This window comes from Pygocentrus nattereri, chromosome 5 (genome assembly GCF_015220715.1).
Source record: "Pygocentrus nattereri isolate fPygNat1 chromosome 5, fPygNat1.pri, whole genome shotgun sequence".
Taxonomy (NCBI): Eukaryota; Metazoa; Chordata; class Actinopteri; order Characiformes; family Serrasalmidae; genus Pygocentrus; species Pygocentrus nattereri.
Window position 1 is genome coordinate 33,593,773 of NC_051215.1, and position 24,910 is coordinate 33,618,682.

The 24,910-nt window shown below is 39.4% G+C and overlaps 2 protein-coding genes across 2 annotated transcripts; one reads left to right on the forward strand and one right to left on the reverse strand.

Moving 5' to 3' along the window:
• Window positions 1-1,258: 1,258 nt before the first annotated feature.
• Window positions 1,259-7,284, forward strand: wdr32 (WD repeat domain 32). The gene is made up of 7 exons (XM_017721451.2): window positions 1,259-1,932; window positions 2,039-2,152; window positions 3,100-3,297; window positions 3,382-3,584; window positions 3,916-3,990; window positions 4,124-4,269; window positions 5,659-7,284. Exons 1-7 carry the CDS (start codon window positions 1,274-1,276, stop codon window positions 6,028-6,030), a joined length of 1,767 nt encoding a protein of 588 aa, XP_017576940.1. The 5' UTR covers window positions 1,259-1,273; the 3' UTR covers window positions 6,031-7,284.
• An 806-nt stretch (window positions 7,285-8,090) lies between these two features.
• cpxm1a (carboxypeptidase X (M14 family), member 1a) lies at window positions 8,091-20,660 on the reverse strand. Its single transcript, XM_017721450.1, has 13 exons — window positions 20,409-20,660; window positions 19,173-19,282; window positions 17,732-17,871; window positions 17,452-17,536; window positions 16,204-16,354; window positions 16,016-16,104; window positions 15,785-15,908; window positions 13,752-13,948; window positions 13,427-13,606; window positions 11,472-11,766; window positions 10,293-10,432; window positions 10,112-10,214; window positions 8,091-8,935 (listed from the first exon to the last, which is right to left on the reverse strand). Exons 1-13 carry the CDS (start codon window positions 20,638-20,640, stop codon window positions 8,625-8,627), a joined length of 2,157 nt encoding a protein of 718 aa, XP_017576939.1. The 5' UTR covers window positions 20,641-20,660; the 3' UTR covers window positions 8,091-8,624.
• Window positions 20,661-24,910: the final 4,250 nt, after the last annotated feature.

Consider the following 24,910-nt stretch of genomic DNA (forward strand, 5'->3'; position numbering starts at 1 on the left):
TTTATATGCACAGACACATGGAAGTGATCCCTCTGATTTTGGCAAAAAAAAAAAATTATATAGTAGCAGCTTTAAGCTCCTAATGCACAGACATGGAGTTATTTCACTCCACTAAATTTGACGGTTTACGTAGCACTTAATACTAAATGAACAAACCTTTTGTCTTAAGCAGCCAACGTGCAGTGTTCGTGGTGGGCCGGGGGCCAAAAGGACAAAAGAAATAAAAAGATGGCACAAAGACTATACATATTTTGTTCATGTATTTTTTAATGTATAATGTATTGTTAAGGTATATTTGTCTACTAAAATACAAAAAACAGACTTTTAACAGACTTGGACTTTTAGACTTTTCAGATTCTACACCTCAATTATGTTTATTAGATGAAAACGAATTATTGACTAGTGACTGGCCGGTGACAAGTTTAGCTAATTGTGAGCACAACTCAAAGTCTAGTCAGTAGCCTACATGACTAGCACACACAGCTGTACATGCCATCACAGGTGTACACACATAAATTCAGAACATTTTTCATGAAAACAAAAGTTTACAAAACTGCAGAAATATGTGTTTCAGTAGTGACCATTCTTAATGTTACACACTGATTTTTAGACTGCGGGACACATTTACTTCAAAACGATGGTCTGTAACTGATCACCAAGTGGACATGAGGGACAGGGATGCAGTCTCACTTCCTGCTCTAAAGTGCAGGGGTGTGGCTAAAATAAGTCTCTGCATATGGACTGACCTGTGTCAGAAATGGTCCCCTAATCACTAAACCCTGCACTGGAAAATGTGGATCACTATATAGAACACTATTACAAAGAGCAGAATTCATAAGGGTCGTAGGGAAATTTCGGACACTGACATCATACAGGCTTGCTCATCACCTACAAACAATGCAATGCATTATGGGTATGCACTATTCCCAACGGTATTTTAATTATTCATTACTTATTGTGGTGCATTGTGGGATTGTATGAGCGCACTTGATCTTTTGAACTATGATTTCGGACACCGCTACAAGATGGAAGCCCCAAATAGTGCACTATATAGTGAACATAAATGTAAATAAATCCTGAATTGAAATATAAAATCGTAATTATAAAAATAGGGTGACTTTCTGGTTTAATACAGTTTGCTTTCAACATATATTTTTGATGTTCACAATTTAGCTGATTTTCGCGGTAGAAATGTCTCTTATATCTGTAAGAAGACTTTTAAATGTACCGTTATCAGATTCTTTATTATTTGCCATCAAAGGGAAAAACGGTCATGTCGCACGTCAATAGCGGAAACGGAAGCAGAAATACGTCACGTGTTGTCTCCGCGGACTCGCGGCGGTCCAGTGTTTACGTTAGCGGGTCAGTGCGGCGCTCGGACCTGCGGCCGACTCGCAGTGTTTGTGCCCGGAGTGCGGCTCCAGCGCTGTCTCTGGCGGGACTGCGCGCTGAAGCGGAGCTGGGCTCAGGCCCCGAGTCTCCGTCCGTAACTTTTTGTGTTCAAAACGGCGCCGCCGCCACAATGAGCTCGGGCCAGCCGAGCGACAGCAGCGAGCCTGAGGAGCCGCGGGGCGCCGGCGTCCGTCACCTGAACGAGCTGTTCCGAGAGGATGAGAGCGACGAGGAGGAGGAGGAAGAAGAGAGCTGCTCCCGACCGCCCTCTCCTCCCAAGGAGAGCAGCGGGGGCCACAGGCTGGAGTCTGCGGGAGACGGCGCACGGAGCTCGGGGTGCAGGAGCTCGGGGCTCTGCGACTCCCTCTTCTCGTGGTTGTGGAAGCGGACTGTCCGCAGAGGGCCGCTCGTAGACCCAGCCCGTGATAACTTCCGCACCATGACCCGACTCTATTCGTCCATGAGCCCCGCCACGGACTCGGTGAACCTGAGCACGCAGACTCACGGGGCCGTGTTTAATCTGGAGTACTCGCCGGACGGGTAAGCTGAGAGAAAAAGAGCCAGAGCAGTTTTTTTCACAGGGAGGGCAGAGCTCGACCTCGTACAGTGCTGGCAGCCCACGACAGCGCGTTTGTGTGTTTTGTAGGTCGGTGCTGACTGTAGCCTGCGAGCAGACGGAGGTGCTGCTGTTCGATCCTGTTTCATCCAGACATATCAAAACGTTGGTGGAGGCGCATGAGGACTGTGTGAACAACATCAGGTAGGTGCACTGCTGACAGTAGACGTGAGGAGAGGTTCACCAGCAACAGCAGGTGTGTTTATGTGCACTGGAAGAAACGTCGATCAGGGCTCGTCAGGTCGTTCAGGACTAACATCTGTTAAGCTCATGGCATCTGCAGAACTGGGTCAACCTCAGTTACAGAAGTTGTGAGGAACATAAACGCTGACAAAATGTTAACCATAACCCCACTGTCTCCTTTTTTCTCATTCAGTATTTCTTTAACTGTCTTATGAAGTTGAGGTTTGTTTATATATGTGTTAATATATTATGTTATAAGACGCTCAGAAAGCAGAGATGGACACACTATCAAACTGGTGTACTTGATTGAAACCAAAATATTACTTGAGTAAAAGAAGAAAAATTGCTTCTGTTTCTAGCTGAAGTGCAGAAGGACCTGCATTTAAATGTTTTTATACATAAAAAGTAAAAGTAGTGTGAGTTTGGAGACCTGTGTGGCTGTAGACAGGCAGTTAGGAAAAATAACAATGTGCAGTATTTTGTTATTGGATACTTAGTAAAAAGCAAATATATTTTTACTTTGACTCAAATAATGACTTAGATAGTATATCCCTACATTAATTTAAAAAATCCAAGAATATATTTCTATTTTCATGTAAGTTCTGGCATTTTGTATTTTGTCCACTCTGTCCAAAAACTAAGCAGCTGAAAAAATTGACATTTGACTTTCATTATTCCAGTTGTCTTCAGCTAAATAATTGTCAATTTTTATATTTGGAGCCTTGTATATTTGAGTCGAATAACATAAAGGCCTATACAAAAGTTTACAAATTGTTTTTTTTTCAATAGATCAATAGTGGCCTTTAGACACGTTCAACCAGGCATATACGACCACTCAGCAGTTTGAAGACGGTGTGTTATTCAGTTGTGTGAGATCTAGTAATTAACTGGTTTTATGATTATGGCAGGTTTTTGGATAACCGGTTATTTGCCACTTGTTCGGATGACACCACCATTGCATTATGGGACTTGAGAAAGTTGAACTCAAAGGTGTGTTCACTGCACGGCCATGCTAGCTGGGTGAAGAATATTGAGTATGATACACACACTCGCCTGCTCGTAACGTCTGGCTTTGATGGAAATGTCATCACCTGGGACACCAACAGGTTTGTGTGTTTGTTATTAAATTCTCATGCGGTTTTGTATGCAGTATATGTGTGACAGGCTCTAACTGGTGGTTGTGCATGTAGGTTCACAGAGGACGGCTGCCCCCATAAGAAATTCTTTCACACGCGGTATCTGATGCGAATGCGTCTTACTCCAGACTGCAGTAAGATGCTCATCTCCACTTCCTCTGGTTACCTGCTCATTTTGCACGACCTTGACCTCACCCAGAGTCTAGAGGTTGGCAGTTACCGTATTCTACGGGCCCGACGTGCCCCTCTTAGCACAGGTACGTATGTGCAAAGTGCATACATAATAGAATAATTTTTGCAATTGAAAACTGAAAGGTCAGTGGCCATGCAGACATGGCCAAGGATTGTTTTGTTACCAATTTTATATAATTGTTTTAATGATTGTCAAACAGTACTCAAATTTGAATTTCAGTATATAAGTATAATGTAAAATAATTAAACTTTAGACACGGTAAAATTTGTTTGTAACGTCATAGTAAGCTGTTAATGGTATACAGGCAGTGTTCTTTGATTGGTTAAGATTAGAGGTAATATTTTTATAACAAATAAACAGATAAATGTACAGAGTCTTGGTTTTATCTTTCTCAGAAGGTTCCTCGACAGGCTCCAGGACAGCAGGCTCTCGTCATGGCAATGACAGCAAATCTCATCCACACAGAGAGGGTGAGTTAGACTTTTGTATGTCTTTGTGGTTTGGTACATTTGGTTTTTTCTTTTTTGGTTGTATAATATGTTGTTTCAAAGAGTTATTATCATGACTGCATTTGAATTGAGAGAAGGTTTTCTACTCCCTCAGGTTTATCTCCCAGAAACAGTCTGGAGGTTTTGACTCCAGAGATCCCAGGTGAGAGGGACCGAGGAAACTGCATCACCTCTCTGCAGCTGCACCCCAAAGGTTGGGCCACGCTGCTTCGCTGTTCCAGCAATATGGACGACCAAGAGGTCAGATCTTACCCTCTAACCTCTGTTCAGAGCAGGATGAGACAAGCTAAGAGCTGAAATATACTTCTGCGTGTATGAGTTAGTGAAAGTGGGTGATTATCATGCACATTTACATATGTCAGTAGACACCTATGTGACCTAATGTAATGTTAAGATGGCACTGAAGACCTAGTTTGCTAAACTAGAATGTACATAAAAACCTGTGCAGTAAATAACAAATGTAGTTTATTAATAGCAATAATGAATGCGATAAGCCATTTGCAAGAACTTCTGATCTCATGTTTATCTTTGAGAATGGCTGTATATATGCTTGTAATGACAGACTTTTGTGGTCTTTTTTTCTTTTTTTTTTTGGGTCTTACGCTTTTGCTTTCTCTGCCCAATCAGCAGAGTTGCCAAGTTTGTGTTTTCCAAAATTTGTGAAAGGGCTACTAACTTGACATTACACCATAAAGGTCACTTGGTGTTTCTTTATAATAGAATACTCTGGCCCCTCTTTTGTGCAGAGTTTGTTGTTTTTGATTGTGCTGACTGACATTGGAGGAAGTAAGAACTTGCGGACAGAAGTTGCCAAACATTTATTTAGAATTTTATATAACAAAATTGCCTTTTTGATAGTTTAGTTAGTCAACATATATGGCTGGATGGTGGCACATCTGACCTTTTAGTCTTCGGAAGGGAAAAAAAAGACTAAACTGAATTTTATATGGATGATTAAAAATTATTTGACAAAGCGGTATTGTTTAATAATTCGATATATGGCATGTACTTTTTTCAATTATTTTGCCATCAGTGATAAAGGAGAAAAAAAACCCTGCAAGTCAGTTTTAAAGGATTCATGTAGCACCAGTGGAGAGTGTGACTTCTAGCTGAGGCAGACAAGCAATAATATAGTCTTAATCCATACTCAGGAAAATGCATTGTTACTTCTGTGAAATGGCTGCAGTGCTTTTTAGAAAAAAGAAAAACTTAAGTACAATAGTAGGAGCACAAAAAGTTACATTTTTCAGTCACCTCCCGTTTTATAATGTCTCAGATAGCAGCTGTATGTGCATATAACGGCAGCATTTTTTTTTTTTGTCTTATGGTTTTATGTTTCCTCTGCCCAGCCAGCAGAGTTATTTTGAGTGGAATGTCTTAATCTGTCTAGCATTTATCAGCATAGGAACTGAAGTTGTTTAGGTGCTATTCTTCTCTTTTTGGATCCTTATATTACTGTGTATACCTGTTGTGACTGAATATTTTGATATACAGACGTATTAATCCTTTATCATCCTTTGTCTTTATGGAAATATATTTGCATGCCTCTTTGCAGAAGTACAAATCAGCTTCCATTCTTCTTTTGTTGTATATGTATCTCATTCTCTCTCATTTTTTTTTGCCCTGCAGTGGACTTGTGTGTATGAGTTCCAGGAGGGAGCCCCTCCACGGCCGCCTGTCTCCCCGCGCTGCTCTCTGAGGCTCACGCACTACATAGAGGAGGCCAATGTGGGTCGTGGGTACATCAAGGAGCTGTGTTTCAGCCCGGACGGACGGCTCATCTGCTCGCCGTACGGTTATGGCGTGCGCCTGCTGGCCTTTGATGAGAGCTGCGCTGAGCTGGCGGACTGCATGCCCGTGCGTACGGCGCTCCTGCGTGAGGTGCGCTCCATCTACTCCCACAGTGATGTGGTGCTCACCTCCAAGTTCTCTCCCACACACTGTCAGCTGGCCTCAGGTTGCCTGAGTGGACGTGTAGCACTCTACCAACCCCACTTTTAGCGCACACTCAAACAAGGACTCTTCTGGACTCTTCTGGCAGATGGTGAGGAGAAACATACAGCCCTTAAAGGGAGTGTGTGTTTTCTAGGTTCACAGTGTCAGGGTTTGAATGTGGGTTTGTGTAAAAGAATTGGATGTTTTTAGAGAATTTCGGTTTGTGTGTTAGACAATGTAATCTTTAAAATTTCTGAACATGTGTGCAGTAATGAGAGAAATAGCCATTAATCTTTTCTCACAGCACGTGTCCCTGATTGGAGTTGCATGCAGAGCATCACAGCTGAGCTCAAGGTGCTAGTAGGATGGCAGTTACTTTTTGTAGTCTCCATGCCTTTTGACCTCATCTCCAATCTTGGAGCCCGGCCTGCATGTAAAGTGCTGACTTCCCTACTACAGCAGCTGGCAGCTTAAGCCAATCAGTTCTCTTTGTATAAAGTAGCACTGAATGTAAGCAGTGCAACTGTTAATGTTGTAATGGATGGAGTTTTCTGCATTTTGCCAAATTTATTTAGCAGCACCATATTCATCCTTGAGCTCTAATAAGAGCTGCTGTTTCTCTGTGTTTCTTACTAACTTGTCTTTTTATGTTTTGATGGGCATATTGCCACCTGTGACACTAATGAAGTCATGTTTTTGGGGTCTCATTTGTAGATAGTTTAAGCAGAACGCTTGTGTGCATGTGTGCCTATGTGTGCGTTCAAGTATGCGTGTCTTTTACTAGATAAGCTAACTGCCGATAAATGATTCTTGGTTGAGTGAGCATTGGTAAGATTCTCCTCTCTTCCTCTCTCACTCTCACACAAACACCAAACTCCTAGACTTTACAGGGACAATCAACATTATTGCCTAAATCTGAAATTCTGTTTTTCTTACTCTCAAAACGTACATATGCACACTGACTGAAGACAGTTCAGAAGCACAGCCACTGTGTTCTAAGAGCTGCAAACATAGAGGACTTTGGGAGATTTGAGCTCTTGATGCAGCCGTGTTAATATTAGATGAGCATTTAACACTGTTGGGGATCTTTTTAATGTAGCCTTCAGGGGGAAAGACTGGCCAGTTCTCTGACTGGCAATGTTTGGAGCTCTCTCACGTTATTCAGTGCATGAAACATGTGGAAAGAAGAAATTGAGGAAAAGGGCCGCAGAGGGAGAGAAATTCCTCTGTTGTTCACTCACTCTATCACAAAATGATTCATGCTAGCACTAAAATGCTACTAAGATGCAGAGGTACAAAAAAATAAAGTTTTTTTTTTCACTTGTTGGAGCAGGGTTTTTTGTCAGAGTGGAACACTATAAACTTTTAATTTGACCACATGCATTGAACATAATCATGCGGTCATATGGAAGTCAAATTAAACATACTGTTAATTTTCTGAGTGAAAATAAGTTAACATTCTGTACAGGGAACCAACTTCAGTGTGCAGTTTTTGTGTATATATAATATAATGTCCCGTAACTTTTGGACATGCCACATTTAATATTTTATTTTTACCCCAACACATTAACATCACTAAATCAACAGCAATAATGCATTAATATGTGCGGAAGTGTGTCCTCTGTGGAGGATGTATTAATTAATTTTCACTTAGAAAATCAACTGTGTGAAAATCAAATGTGTATTTTGACCAGGGTTGCCTGAACGTTTGCATACAACTGTAGATTATACATCATAACGAGTATCCCTTTTAATTGAATGTATAATAGTGATAGCAGTTGTTGAAAACACCATGTTTTACAGTACTCAAGAAATAGCTGGATATAGGGCACATCTGTAATGTATTTTACTGCAGGATTATTATATGGAGCTCCAATAATTCTACTCTGAAGTCTTTTCATGATATTCTATGAGCAAGTATCTGTAAGATCTTTTCCTTATCAGTAATTCAAAGTAGCTGTCTAGTCTAGGGCTGCTTCTGTTATCACTGCGCTTAGCTCAGGCATCTCTGTGTATTTGCTTTATTTTAAGTATGTCATGATAAGTGGTTAGAATGGATTCAAGAGAAGATATTTCTGCTGGCTTTTGCACTGTGCTTTGTGTGACTATTTGAGTTTTCTGTCATGTAAAGCCGACGAATAAGACAAAGTTTTATTTGTCATTAGAGTATATGATACAAAAATTCATTTAGTTACATATTGGTGATGCAAAAATGTTTGGAGTGTAGAAAACCAGCTACACCCTCAGATTCTCACTGGTGAGCTCCAATAGGAGTCAGTTGTAGACATGCATTGGCAGTAAATACATTCAGTGTCTAAAAGCTGGTCACAGGTAGACCTTTTGTGCTGTGCAGGGATGGGCAGATTTAACTCTGAAGACCAGGTGGTTTGAGTAAGGTAATCATTCATCAGTGTGTCCCTTTTGCTGGGTTCAATTCAAAAATTGTTGGCCCTTAAGAAATATCACCAGCTAAGTCAGGGAGAAGTAAGAAGTAACAGTGTCCCGAGTTCAGAACTAACTGCAGTGCATCTGTACAGAAGACTTGAAGTCAAAAAACCTTCATTCCCACCTTTCTTGGTTCCATCTATTTAAGCCTTTCCCCATTCTTTGTAAGCAGTGCCTGGCTCCTGGTCTCTTTGCCATCAGCATCAATGTGTCAGTCACTTTCTCTTGGCTTTGGCACGACGTTGCTGCTGTTCACGACGGCGGTTCAGGATCTTGGTGCTGACCCGGAGTTTACGCATTCGTAGAGCACGAAGGCGGAGCTGCTCATCCCGTGGAAGCTTCCCCCCTTTGGCCAGGATCTGCTTGATGCGTTCACGTGGTGTCTTGGTGAGGCTGAAGTCGCAGATGGTGGGCGTCAGATCTGAGCCCACAGAGCAGCGGCGGACCAGAGGGAAGTAGCCCTCTGCCCACACAATCACCCTGTACTCACCTGGATTCAGCAGGCGCCAGTAATCACCATCAGCAGCTATACAGGACAAAAAAAAACATGCAGGGAAGGATTAGTGTTTCTAATGATGGCAAGAACCATTTACGCTATGCACATTCCCCAACGGGAGGGTTTAGGGGGTTAAACCGCCCCCTCTAGTCTATGCTTGCCAATGGAAATGGTGGCCTTAGGCTTGTCAGTGTCTTCTCCAAAGCATCCAATTCTGTTTTTCTATGGAGATTGTACAAGTTATGTGTGCAACTGAACACCTGTGTCAGCAGTGGTGCACCGTGATGTAGCTGAATTCATTATAAGGGTTGTCTGGATTCCTTATATAGTGTATAGAGAGAATATAGAGTGCTTCTACACTGTTGTCAGTTACTACCTTCATACTACTAGAGATCAGACATCACATGACTGTCATGTGTGGTATAAATCAGGTATACCAGCATGTCTAGAATCAGTTAGTGTTCTACAGACCTTTACAGAATCTTGGCAACAATTTCCTTTCAAACTAAAGAGAAACTGTGACCTGAAAACATTTTTGTAAAATTATCTATATTTGAGTGCATATAATAATCTCACCGGACAAAAAATCAGATGCATGCAGAATTTCTTTTCTAACACTTTATTATGCACCTCCTTGCCATAACAACAGGGTCAATCCTGTCAAGTAAGGACTAAACCAGTCCATTTTAGCCCATTCTTCCATGAACTGGTTGCACATTTCAGCTGAAGTCTGGGTATGTTCAGCATTTCACCTGTTGGTCGAAATTGAGAATCGGGATTGACGTCTGGTGATTGGTCATGTCCTAGTGATTATGTCTGTTGAATCAGTTAGACCGCACACATTTGGACCTATGCATCATAATGTTGTCATCCTGGAATGTAGGTGTATCAATGTGTTCTGCTTTGACATGAAGCACAGAGTTAATGGAAACTGGACAGGGAGAGACTGGTGAAATCCATGTTCACAGAAATACTGTGTACAGGAGGTGCAACATGCTAGTAGATATGTAATTACCTTAATATATTCCAAAAAATACATACATATAATAAATACATAAAACAAAATAAAAATAAAACCAAGCACAACAATCCTGAAATCTGGAATTGCTGCAGCCCCCACATTACTCCTACTTCCCATATCCCTGCATATATCTAATAGCTCAGTGTCAACTCAGTGTATGGATGCTATTGTTCTAATCCACTTACCTGATCTGATGTCATGGTCCATCCCTGTGACTTTAATGATGGCATTTGCAATGCCTTCTTTAGTGTCTTTATCTCTGATCACACCTTTTAGACCTCTATGCACCTGAATAAGGCAGATGAGATAGTGTATGAGGCTGAAGGCAAGACAGTGAGTTAAAGATTAGGAGCACACTGCACTAACCTGCTCCATGTAGAGAAGAAGAGATTCCTTGTTGTTCTCCCATTCAACAGGAAGCTCGCTGGCATGAGGGAACTTGTCACATGACAACTCTACAGTCACCTCAAAACAGTTAGTATGTAGGTAACTGAAGTCATTCATACCTGCAAACACAGACACATTAAATTACATGCAGTTTGGGTCAAATGGCTCTATTACACATGATGCATTGCTGATGTATGAAAAAATGTCTTAGAAAGAATATCTGACAACAGCAAAACTGGTGCTGTATATCTCTGCAACATTCGTAAGTTTAATGTCCATTACAAGGCACGTACGGTATTGTGCGGAAGTTAAAGACCTTTCATTCATTTAATTTCCAGCCATGAAGTACAAGTTATTTATTTTCAGGAGATATTTCTGAGGAGATAAGATATTATATAGGATAATCCACTTGCACAAGGAAGAGGGAAGTTAAAGGAAAATAGGGGGAAAAACAGGAGTTTCCAAAACTGGAGTTTTGGAAGATAAAGAGTACATTAGACTCCTAGCAACCATGCAAGACCTGGTAGACCATCAAACAAAGAAATAGAAAAAAAAGAACATTTGCAAATCGAACAAAGAAGCTGCTGGTGTTCTTAGAAAAATTGACTGACCACCCCAGAGTCCAGACCTCAACATCACTGAATGTGTTTGCGATTAGTTAGATTGTGAAAAACAGAAAACTGACCAACTTCTAATACTAATTCTAAACCACTTTGGATGGGTGGAAAAAATTACCATAGATTCTATGAACAACTGAAAACAAGTCTTCCCGAAAAGAATGGAACCTGTGCTAAATGCAAAGAGTGGGCATTCTAAATACTAAAAAAAATATTCAATTTAGTCATTGAGTCTTCTTTTTATTTTCTGTTAAATACATGCTTTCTGTTTTTTTCTGACAGTGAAAAAGAATAACTTCACTTTGACTGGAACTTAAATAAATGAGGTGTAGCCTCTGAATTTTGCACAGTACAGTGTGTAGTACAGTGTGTAGCAAGATTTTACTCCAGGTAGTGCTGTAACAATACTGTTTGTCCATTCATCATGAAATATTCACCCAATGTGAAGGGTATTTTCAAAAACTAAAGCTATGAGGTTTCACTATGACAGCGATAAAATATTAAATTTTATAATTTGCTGTGTTTGGGGGTGTTTTCTCACTTCCTGGGACAGTGTGCCAGTCAGCTCCATTGATGATGTTGTTGTGCTGCTGAAAATCCTCATAATGGCATATTCTGCGATCTGGGTTTGCCATTGCCAGATTGGTGGAAGCATAGACAGCTGCCAGCCAGCGAAAGAAGTCATTATCAGCAGTAGGCGTGTCCTGACGGGGGATCCAGTCCCGCGTACAGTCAAATGGATAAGTGACCACCAGCTCTCCTCCATGGAAATTAGCACTCAGGACAAACGGAATATCCTGCATCCAGTTTATTACGGCCCGGGTTTCTGGCGCAACCTTTCACACACAAACACACACACACACACACAAATACATGAATAAAAAACATTTCCAGATTCTTAGATGTCTTTAATCAGATGTCTTTTTTCCATGTTTCATGTTGCACTGTGTTCCTTGGAGGAACGTACTTTCACTCCACTGTGTACTTGTACATAGATGGAATGACAATAAAGCCTCTTGACTTGACCTTGCAAGAAAACATTTTTGTCAGATATCTGATAAACTTGTAAGTGCAAGTGAACTTGAAAGTGGAAAAATTAGAGTGTTAGAAGTCAGGTTAGTCAGGTTCTGTGCTGACAAATCCTTGGAAATACTAAACCATTAACATTTGGCGCAGCTTAAATCATGATGGCTTATATTAGAGCTTGGTTGATTTTATTTCTCTCTAAACACAACATGCCTCAGTAAACCCCAAAGCACTCTATAAAAATACTTACTCTCATTATCATACATTAGGAAAGTGAACGGTGTATGTGTGCAAATGAGTGACTCCACACTATGTATTACATTGCCTGAATTGTTATTTTTGTGGGAGGCCCCAGCACAGGGACATTCAGCACAGAGGAAGTGCTCACATTCTTTAAAGATCCGACCAACCCTGATTCCCCAGTGTGTGTGTGTGTGTGTGTGTGTGTGTTGAAGGTTTCAGTGTGTTTGAACCTTGAAATCTAATCACTGCACATTGTTCTTCAGATTTATTGGATTAATTTAACCATGGATCCAAATGAAGCAAAACAACCCAAGTGTTCTGAAGCTTTTTTCTAAATATCTTTGGGGATTCAGTTGTTTAGCAAGTCAGATCAGTCACATTCCTCTGCAAAATTCAATAAAAAAGGCCTTTTATCTTCTGGGATTCCTGCATTTTTCCCCTTCAAAAACAATCAAGGCCTCAGGGAAATTCACAGATTTTTAAAAGATTCTGAATAATTTAATTATTCAGATGCAATTCAGTGTGGTTTGATGGGACATGTTCCATTCTAAAGAAACTTGCTGAGTCAGACCTGCTCACAGCAATGGTGCTAGGAACAAGACATCTGAAGGCTTTATTACCTCTAAGACGTCCCTCATTGAAAGTTCTTACTTGACGTTGTTATGAATACACTGCCTAACGACTGAGAAATTATTTTATGATAGTTTTGATATAAGACTTTGACCTAAAATGTGTTTTTTTAACACTTTTAATAGAGGAGTGATAAAAGGAATGTGTTCTAAGGCAAGATAGTCCCCAAAGAAAATGGATTTAGCACTATTTTATCAAGGATATGAGTAGGTTTATTAATAGTTTTGGATTTTAAATAAAATGGCTACATTTGCATTGTAGACATGATGACCACAGTTCTCTTCACTGTCACTATAAAGAAAAAACAAGATTCTAAATTACTTTATACATCTAAATGACTGAATTCTGCAGAAACTTTGGAAAATATATACATCACAATCATAATTCTATCTCTAAAGTGGTAACTTTATAGCATAAGGAAAAACATTTAACTTTTAACAAATCAATTAATGTAAGCTTCTATTGCAAATCATTTTATACCATTTATTGGTCCGTCGTCATCAATGTAAATGGAACCTGGCTTTTTCAAATGGTGTAAAGAAAAAACATCCGGCAACTATATGTTTTACCCAGAAATGCCATGTGTGTCATACATACAGTGGCTTCAGTTGTGGTGTAGTACTCTGGTATGGGGATGTAGTGATTGCTGACTTTCTTCTTGTCTGTTGCCAGGTCCTGAGCATCCCACATGATGTTGTTGAGGTCAGGGAAGTTATGGTTCAGGTCAATGCCCTCAAAGCTGTAGCGACCCAAAGCCCAGCCAGAAAGCTCGGAACCCTGATACACACACACACTCCATCAAATGTACTGAAGCAAATCAAACATTAATAGCAAGTACTGTAAGCCTGACTAAATTTCAGTCATTTTAACATACTGAATCTTTAAGTTCAGTCAGTCTACATTTTTTCATTTCATTCATTACCTTCTGATATGCTGCTTCATATCCATCAGGGTTCATGGATGGCAAGAGGTGGATCCGCGTGTCTTTCACCAGCTGAACTATTCTCTGGTTGCCTCGTTTGTACTCGTGGCAGATGTATTGCATAAGATTTAACAGCAGCTCCCGACCCAAAGCCTCATTTCCATGCATCCCAGCTACGTAGCGGAACTCTGGCTCACCTACCCATAACAAACAGTCACTGGATCAGTGCCTAGAAAATGGTTTCAGTTGTGATCTTAAACCATGAAGCATTTCTTTTTCAGTGACATTTTCTTCAGAAAAAAACAATAAAAGCATCTTCTGTTTTCATAGAGAAACTGTGCTTCTTTCTCAGTGCTTCCTTTGTAGGCCAATCTGTAGACGTTTACTTTGGCTTTATCAATAATAAAAAACACATGGTGACAGAAGTGTGTCACACAGGCATGATTGAACTCTCTCTAACTTAAACACCATCAGCATGGCGCCTGGATACCAGGGAAAGCTTGTGCGGTCTGTGGCTGGTTATTTGCCGCCAGGTCCCAGAACAACACAGCAGAGATGTACATCTATCACATCAAACTGCACAGCTCAGCAAAAGTACATAGATGGTTATTGTTATTAGACATTTATATAATATTGTGAATAGTAGTAGAAGTGCTAATTAAAAATAAACATGCTTTCTCCAACAAACGATGTAGTTCTTTCAAGCACAATTCCACAAATTTTTCAAAATTTCTGCTTAATTAAATCATTGAGCTGTAAACAAGGTCATTCAGAATGCTCTGATGTGAAATCTCAAAAGAAAATTACAAAGTTAGAATTGTTCACAGCAGTGGTGATAGGATCCAGACGTCTAAACTGTTTAATGCGTCTCTAAATATAACAGTGCTGTCTAAAATGGTGGAACATGAGCCAAAGTTGGGCCGTGAGGACATTTGAGTTGGCCTGCGAGAAAGGTACTCTAGCCCTACCTCCTCAGCTAATGAGAAAACAAACGTCTATTGTATACAAATGTAACTTATTAAATCTTTATTTTTCTGTTAAATGTCATTTTTGAAGTATTTAAATAATAATACATAGTGTAATGTTATAAAATATATCACTGCTGGCAGAACAAAACCTTGTATCTCCATTTTCGTCGTTTTTTCAGTTTTTGACATAATGCCTCTTGTCATTTACATTGTGTGTACATTTTATGATGAATGGACCAAAAGAAACGGCCAAAAATGACTTGGAAAAAAAGTCTAGTTCCATTGACTTACATTAAAAGTAAAGTAGGTTTTTTCCTTCTACTGTAAAGTTACCATTTTGGAGATACAAGGTTTTCTTCCAACAGCAACAATATTTTTAAAAGCTCAATATTAAACCTAAATACCTTCTTTATTTGAATGTAGTTTTGTCCTTTTGGCCCACCAAAAACATTGCTCTTTGACCCCAAGACAAAAACTTTGGGCACAGGAAACAAAGACACGAAATGCTTACAAATACACTTCATGATACCTGTGCCATTATTTATGATAATTCTGATAGAAGATTTTGGCCTAAAATGTACCATTTTAACTTACAATAATGGCAGAGAGGTACATGCAGGGTGTTGTAAGGTAAAATAGTACCCAAAGAAAACATTTTCTCAGATTTACCACTAATTTACCTACATTAAAAACTCAGAAGACATGTAAATTCACAAGATATTCAGGATAGTAAATAAAGTGCCTATATTTGCATTGCAGGTATTGTGACACCTGGTTCCTATCAGCACCATTATAAAGAAATGTGAGTCAGTAAGTTTCTATTCTGAATGACTCTGAATATTTACATTTGAACCATCCTGTTATGCAGATAGTTTGAAAATTTGGTGGAATTCCCCTTCAATAGTTGGCTATGGTTGCCAAGTAGCATAATTATTTATATATCAGTGTGATGATTGTTTAGTTTATAATAAGCAGCATTAAAACAGAATTCAATCGATGAATGGAGCACGGCTCAGCCAGTCAGATTTTAGAATGACACCTATCAAATTAAGAGCAATGACTTACCCAGTTCATGTTTTCCAGGATTATCTGAAATTTCCATGACGTAGAGCTTAAGTCCAGTGTAACTCTTTCCAATAGTGTAGATACGGGTAATCTTAGGACACTCGTCACTGACTGCCTTCATTAACTGCTCAGAAAACAACTAATTTCAGTTCATTTATGTGGATAAAATTTCAAGATGTAACTGTACCAGACCATAAAGAAAAGATTGGAATGTGTCTAAACACTGCTCACCTTTCTCATTTCATTGTAATTATGGTGTCTGAAGTCTAATTTGTCTGTAGTAACCCTCTCAGGCTCCACGGGGTACTGGTGGTCAGGATCTATACATGCACACCCACACAAACAGGGGAGCTGTTAGAATGTATTAACGTAATACAAAATATTCCTTTGATGTTGCTGTGGGGGATGTAATCTGGAACCTGGCATGGGGCAGCCGAGAATTTCAGCCCTAAGGCAGATCGTGCCGTTGCTGAACCAGCTCTGTGGGTTGATGCGGATAAACTGAGCTACTGTGGGCTCAGGGAACAGAGCCAGCACAGGGGTCTCTTGGTCCTGACTCCCCACAAATACCTGCACAGAAACAGTGTAACTCCTTGTAACATACACAAAATTCTGTATGTAGACAGAAAAACTGTACTTTTGGATTTTCAATACAGGACAGGTAAATATAATAAAATATTCAGGTGTTTCACAAAACACTCAAAAGTGGGTTCATTGAAATGGCTTTCAACATGTTTGAGAACAAGCAGAAAACATATATTTAACAGAAAATTGACACAGAAGCCTCAAAGACTAAACAGAATACTTTCAGCATTTAGTGTGTTCACTCTTTGCTTTTATTACAGCTTCAATCGTTTTCAATAGACTTGTTTTCAGTTTGTTGAAGAAATCTGCAGGGATATTTCTACACCTCCAAAGTTCAGTCTTAGAGGTTGGTTGTATTTTCTGCTTCTTGTGATTTGAGCACTCCTTAACACATTAGTGATGTTGAGGCCTGAACTCTGTGGTGATCAGTGTAATTGTTTTGAGAACACCAGCAGCTTCTTTGTTTGATTAGCAAATTTTCTTCTTATTTGTCTGTTTCCTTTTATTCAGTAAGGGCTTCTTAATAATAAACACATCCTTTCAGACTCATAGTGTCAAGAGTCTTCTCAAAGTTGTAGGCTGGACAGAAATACCTGTGGATTTATCATGTTTGAAACAAGAGTGGAGCTTGATTTTCTCCTCTCTCTCTCTCTCTCTCAAATATGAAAGCTTTAAGAACTGTTTATCTGATGGTGACAGTTTTGGTGGCTCTACCAGGTCTAGCATGGTTGTTAGGAGTCTTGCTTTCTCTATTACTAAACTGCTGTTTTTTCACATCTTTATTTGATTTTCCTTTTCATTACGCAAATGGATATTTTGAAAAATGAATAAGGTTGAACCTAATGGCCATTTTGAATGGAAATTAAATTAATTATGGTGGTTTCTGATCATCATGTAAAACTTTGTCATATGTATCATAACCCTAAACATACTGTAAACACTCTTAGAATGATCTGTTCAAAATCCTTTCCACATAATGAAAGCACTTGCAGAAAGGAGTGTGTCTCAAATGGTGGACTGATGGCATCTCAAATGCTTTTGCATATTTATTACAAAGGAGTAACGCCTTGAGCTTCACTCACCACTTCTTGTGATCCGTTCATGCAGGGGCTCCAAGTCTCCGTGTCATTACTGAACTGCACCTTATATGTACTAACCCAGTCCAAGCTACAGACACATGCACACAGATACACACAAAAAGTAAACATCTAAAAAAGCAAATAAATGATTAAACCAAAAGCTTTCTCTCATGGGTTTCTGCAACAATAGCTAAGTGGAAATAGTGAGTGACAAGAGTCATTCTGAAAGCTCGTGGAGAAGCTTGTGTGAATAAAGAACTGTTAGTGAGACTCCAATGCTGACCTCCAGATGGAGTTCCTGCCCTGCAGAATGACCCCGGTGAAGAGAGTAGGCTTTAGAGCGTCCAGCTGCAGCCATTGCTCATGATCTTCTAGACCAGCACACCACGCTCCATCATATTCATCTCCATCCTCTATACCTGACTATAAACACACACAGCTATACTCATCTCCTTGTTCTAGGTCCAACTAAACATGTACAGTCTCAAGATCATGAGAATGTAGCATACATATCCACATATTTCTGTCTTCTAGATCAGACCAGCAGGGGTCTCAAGACATGTATCAAGACATTCAAGTTAGCAATAATAAAGTCAACAGGTTCTTTTTTGATAAAAATGCATAGGATACTACAAGGTTTTTTACAGGACTTTTATAAAAATCTTATAGTGAATTTAAACATAAGATACTGAGGGATACTACATGTGTATTATAGCTTACTACATGACTGTCCTACAGGAATACTTTAGGATGCCAAAAATATAGACTATTAATAACAGTATTTTACAACACCATTGTTTTTGATAGTACTACTACTTATCTTATTTGTAAGGAACAAAGCTTGTTCTGCTTTGACTGCTGTTGTTGTTGTTTGGCTAAGCAGAATTCCAATAAAAAATTCCAAAACATGGAATTTACTATTTATTTCATTTTAATTTATTTGAAACTATTATTTTAAAGTAAAATTAAGTCAATTTCACACTGTATATAACTGCCAGGTCCTGGATATCAGTAAATACAATTAAAAACACAACACCCTTTTCTTCAAAAGAGTCTCTTCCAGTTCAACGTTTGACTTTTAAACATTTTGGATATATCAGAGGGGTTAATGTGTTCAGGGTTGAGTGAGTGTCATGGGATGCAACTAAGATGTACATCTTCTTAACTTATAATAAACAATTCATGAAAAGGATGCTTCAGGCATTCGATGTTAAATGGAATTTCCACATAAATACAATGATAGTAAGATTTCTGAAGAATTTTAATGATGATATTGCATAATAGAGTGTAGTTATGGTGGGCTGCAAAAGCTGCTGTCTTCTAAGTGTTTCTGATCGACGTTTTAAATGATTTATCTGAACGATGTAGGTAAGACACTTCATCTGTGTTTAAAATGTCTTATCTTTAGTTTACATATGTGGTTGTAAATGTAAAATCAGTGGGACACAAATGGCAATCCAGTCATTCCTTTAGGACATAACTCATATGTGGTGCGCAGACAGACCGCACATGGGAGTCTGCGCTAAAGATATATGTTGCTATTAATACATTTACATTTCATATAAATATTTTGAAATACTTCATTCATGATTCCTTCTGCTGATTCACATCTCTCCTTAGATCCAATGAATCCCTACTCTCTCACATGCACACATGTCTAATCACATCAACTGCCATTATACATATCATTACCAACATCGCACACATGTAGAAAGTTGGCCAACCTGTATGTTGAGGCGTGCTCGGTGGGGGCCTAACCCACTTCTCAGCGATGAGGATGCCTGCAGCTGGTAATCAGACACCCGCAGAGACTCCAGCCCCACTGGCGGACAGTCTGCAGAGAGGGGGGGGTGAGTGTAGAGAGTGAGCGCCCATGGCAGAAATAAATGAACAGTTAGTCATTAACTGGAAGAAGGGGGTTTCTTACAGAGAACTGACTGATAACTATGGCTAAAGATTAGATATTGTTGCCGAATAACATTATTTATGGCTTTGTTTTGAATACCTTAGCTGTAATCGAACACAGACCTAAGGCTTAAAAAGTGATTTTGTCAAGAAAGAGTTTTGGAGCCTTAAGCAGAGGTGATATAACACCCCATTTATGCTTGAATATGTGTTCCTTGCTTTAGTATATTTAGCAAATACACTTTTATGCGCTCGACATTTAATTTGCACAACAAACAGTTTATGGCAATGTCATAACGTAGTTTTCTTTAAAAAAAATCCAAAATCCCGTTCGCGTGACCAAACTAATTAAGTTGTAAAAACTTATAACACTCTCTAAAGTCAAGTCACTCTTCAAATCACCTCCCGAGAGCTGTAAACACTTGCGAGGGAGGAGTGCATCTTAACTGCTGTGTGGTTTTGAGAATACTTTTGTATACTGTATGCAATGAAGACCCACTTCCTTTTGCGCAATGTCCACTGAAAAACCTCTACATTAATGTGCTGCTGTATTGTAGCTTGTACATAGTACTGTGTCATAGTACTCATTGCATATTATAATTCAACAACGTAAAGCATATTTGCACTTCCCTATGTGAATGTATGTTGTGTTATTGTGGACACTTTCTGTGGAGCATTTCATTTCACGCAAACCAAAGATGAATGACTCAGAGATCTGAAATGACATCTGCTGGATCCTAATCCTTTTTTTTTTAAAATAAGCCTAGAGGTCTTTCATGAGAAGAATGCAGACTGATCTGCTGATATCCTGCCAGGACTAGTCACAGATATAAACACCATCAAGAAACAAGCAAATCAATGCATTTAAACAACTACATTCTAAATCAGACCTTCAACCTGCCCTAGAGAAACTGCTCAATCAGCAGATATGTGAACAACAGAATTGCCCCAAAGCAGGCAAACTGTGGTAGTTAAGTTATAAGCTTAATTTCTCAGGTCCATGTCTCAAGCCCACCCACCCCTATCCCAGCTTGAGTGAGACAGGAGGAACTTGCCGGATTTTCTTGTCTCTTCTTTCTTCTCAGGAAGCTCAGGGACCCTCACCCTCTCTTCTGCTGTCTCCTCCACTTTGGTCTCATTGAGTTTTCCATCATTAAAAAATCCATTTTCCAAAGATTTTCCATCGCTGAATACAGTGACAGTCGAATTACCTTCGAATGTGCCGTTTTCAAACGATGTGGAGACAAAGCACAGCAGGATCGCCAGGCTAATGCTTTGTCCGAGCATTTTGACTCTGCAGAAGTGAGCCCAACTTTTGGGTCAAGAAAGACTTTAAAAGCGGGAGCCCACAATGAACGCCCCAGTAACCTAATACTGCACTTACCGTAAAGCCTGTAGTAGCTGCAGAGTTTCTTTGCGAAAATAAAACGGTGCTGTAATTTAAGTTACTGCCACTGCTCTGCGCTGCCGTTCGATATTTTACTGTTCAAGATACGTTTGTTAACTTAACTGCAAAATTACACGAACTACAGAGATCATGCTGTGTCTGTAAAGCACTAAACATCTAAACATGCCCGGACTCTCATCTGAAGATGGGAACATATTTACCGAGCTGGAGACTCCAACGCGCAACTTCAGCTTGTGAAGGTATTCGCAATATAAAGGTTGCATGGTGATGTAGGAAAGAGCAACTATATGCCATCTGTAAATTCCTGACAAATACCAAAAAATGAATTTAAAAAGAAAACCCATATTTGTTAACTGGCGCGACCTCTCGTGCGGCGGCGGCGCGCGCGCACACAGTGCCGTTCCCTTACAGAAATTCCAACTCCAAGTGATGGAAGTCTATGGAATCGATTGTGAATCCACACGGTCATTATCTCGAGTCCAAAAACGCAACACATTGTGAAGGTGACCTCCCTTCTGAAGGAAAAACATGGCTTTGGCTTTTTTGGTGGGTTGATTTCACAGTGTGAAGGATCCTAATAGTTGAACATGTAGCCAGTGGCTGATTCTAAAGCATTTCATGGTTTCCTAATGGGGTCTATAGGGGTTCTACGGGAAACTAGTGGTCTCTATTGGAAACCAAAAAGCAAATTCCCATTAGAAAGCAAAACCATTAGGTTTTAATCTTAATGTTTTCCAATGGTCCCTTTTTAACGGGCTGGCAACATAATAAGGGCAATATTAAGCACAACACACCATCAGGATCTCAAACCATTAATATTACACGCCACCTCAGTTCTTATTCAGGGACACAAGATATCAATTTAACATTTAGCAAGGCAGATATTAATGGCTCTTTTTGGAGTTTAATTCCTGTGAATGTGTTTCTTTTTTTTTTTTTTTTTGGAAATGCCCTCCCTTTTATGGCTTTTGAACAAATACTATACAAAAACCCTTATAGCAACTTTTTTGTTTTGTTGTTTGATTTTATAAATATTTCCCCTTACAAAGCAGATAAATTGTGAAAGGGTGCGGAGGCAGACGCACGTGCTGAGATTAGCGAGTTCTATTATGGGCAAATCCAGTGTCATAGTCTAAACAGTCCAGGTTCAAATAGCCAATACGAATAGATCAGGGACCAGACATGACAAACCAGAATCAAACAAACAACACCAGTACAACCAACACAGCATATAACACCAACAACACAGACAGAGATTCAAACAAAGACCAGTAAAGACAAGGGGAAAACACAGGGCTTATAAAACAGGGATAACATATCACTGTTGTCTGAAGAAAACCTTGTATCTCCATTTTTGGATACATTTTTGAAAATGCCTGGTGCCCTTTATATTGTGTGTACATTTCATGATGAATGGACTAAAAGAAACTGCCCAAAATTACTTGGAAAAAAGTCTGGTTCCATTGACTTGCATTGAAAATAAAGTATGGTTTTCCTTCTCCTTTAAAGTTACCAGTTTTCTTCTGACAACAACGATGTGTAACTTGACATGAAACACATGCATGATTTCAGTAAAACACTAATGTTAAGCTTATTACTCATAAAGTTCTGTCATTTCTTAAAAATGTTTAGTAACGCTCAGGTTAGTAAGTAATCACCACTTTGGTTTATCAGTGTACTCAGGATTTAACAGGAACTTCACACACTTAACATTGTTTTTCTCTAGCACGACGTAGCTCTTGGAGTTCTTACCAAGGTATTTGTAAATAAACAAACAACATTCTAAAATGGGATATCATTTGGATGGTTTTTAACCACTTCAATATGAGAATCAATTCTAAAAATTAAACAAGTATTGTAATTGTATTATAGTGATATTGCTCTAAGTGGTTAATCCACAACATATCATTAAGTCTGCTTTAAAGAGCCAACTTAATGTTCTTCATTTTTAAGTTGGTTTGACAAACCCTATTTCCTGGTCCTTGTCCTATTATTTAATGTTTTTTGTTCTGTTATCATAGTTCACATTTTTCCAGCTAGAACTAGAAAACTTTCCAGGTTCATAGAGCCTATATGGAAATAGTGTTCTTGTACTTTTGGGAATGACTGCACATACTGTTTTTGTACAGCATTCATTTAAACACAATTTTTCTCATAGAGAGTGAATTACAGAATGTTGATAAGAATACAATCTAAGTGCTATGAATGACATCACAAATGACATCCCCTCATAGACATTACACAAAGATTCACTTACTACTTACATCCATACTAGCACATGTATACATACATATTAGCAAACACCTGGTAACGGCCTAGCAACATCTAAGCAACCACTAAATATATGATATGCCCTAGTAACACCTTAGCAACCACCTGGGATACCATAGCAATAGGATAGCAACACCTTAGTAACCATCTGGGACAACACAGCAAAGGCTAGCTATACCTTGGCAAATACCTGGGATAACATAACTATGGGCTGGCACCAAAGTTGCAACCACCTGGGATACATTTGTCAAGGCAACTTAAAGATCATTCACAAACTTTCTCCAGTTTAATTTGGCAATATTCTTAGTTCCACATCAGGAGCCACTAACTGAACATATAAAGTCCATCCTATGAATACAGCGAAGAAACTCGATCACAAACTTTAGAGACAACTGTGATTAACAGAATTCCAGAAACGGCAGGAATTTTATTACAGGCAGCACATGACTGATTTACAAAACTGAAGAGAAGGGAGGACATTTGGCTGACACATGCTGGAACACACAGAACTGAACTGGACTTAATTCAGAACAGGGGAGTGAGATCTATGAAACTGTTAAATATCACTGTAGATAAGAACAACCTTGATTTGTTTGAAAGTAGAGGAAGAGGGATGTAATATAAGTTAAGAGCCAGGTTATTTGGATTTATTTGGAGTGTGTTAAGGTTTTTCAAGCTGGCTGAAATGTACACCACATTCAGGAACATAACAGCTGGATGTCCTGAATCTTTTGCTATTGCTCTTGTCCTCCCCTTCTCTGGTTTTAATCCAGAAGAATGTGGAGTCGAGGGGAGAACAGATGCAAAAGAAATGGGGCGAACAATCAGTAATGGGGAGATTACATATTTTGACATAATCAAAATTGATATCAACCAAAGAACTAAGCCTATTATAATGTTTGCTTGAAAGTATGTTCCTAATAATCCCAGTAGCCACTTACAGTTGCTACAAAAGAAAAGCCCATTTACAGTTGTGCATGGGTTTTTTCTCCATACTGTACATCCTCTGTTGGTACACTGTATTTCCAAAAGTATTCAGCCACCCATCCAAATCATTGAATTCAGGTGTTCCAATTGAAGTGATTGGCCACAGGTGTATAAAACCAAGCACCTAGGCATGCAGACTGCTTCTACAAACATTTATGAAAGAATGGGTCGCTCGCAGGAGCTCAGTAATTTCCAACATGATATTGTGGACTTCTGCTGGCAAAGCGTTTGTTTCTTGAAGAAAAACAGGAGTGGAGACTCGAGAAAAAAGAAGTTTAATGAATGCACGTCTTCCCACCAAGCAAGTCTAACTAAGCTTACACAACCATCAAACTTATAGTCACTCCAGTAAAACACCCCCTCTTGTTGTCTCTTTGTCCAAACTACCCCGAAGCCCCCCTTACTTGATGGCCGGCTGCCTCTACCTTTGGAATTAAATTAGAGGTGTTGAGGTCCACCGAGAAATTTACAGTCTCCCCTGTTGCTAGATTTGGAACTATAGATAACCAGATGTGAAATAGGCTACTCACTGGGGGTCATTACATGACAAAGGACCGCTCTCCACAGCCACCCAAGAAAGACATACAAAATGCAAATGAGATTAACCCAAATGGCAAGGGAAAACAGAAGGGAAACATAAGTTACAAAGTTAATAAAAGCAATTAAAGTAAAATAAAGTAAAATAATATTTAACAGTACCAGCATGGTGATAGAATGCCATAGGTGCAACAAGTCCAGTCGTGAAATTTCCTCACTACTAAATATTCCACAGTCAACTCTCAGTGGTATTATAACAAAATGGAAGTGATTGGGAATGACAGCAACTCAGCCACAAAGTGGTAGGCCACTTAAAAGGATAGCACAGGGTCAGCAGATGCTGAGGCGCATTGT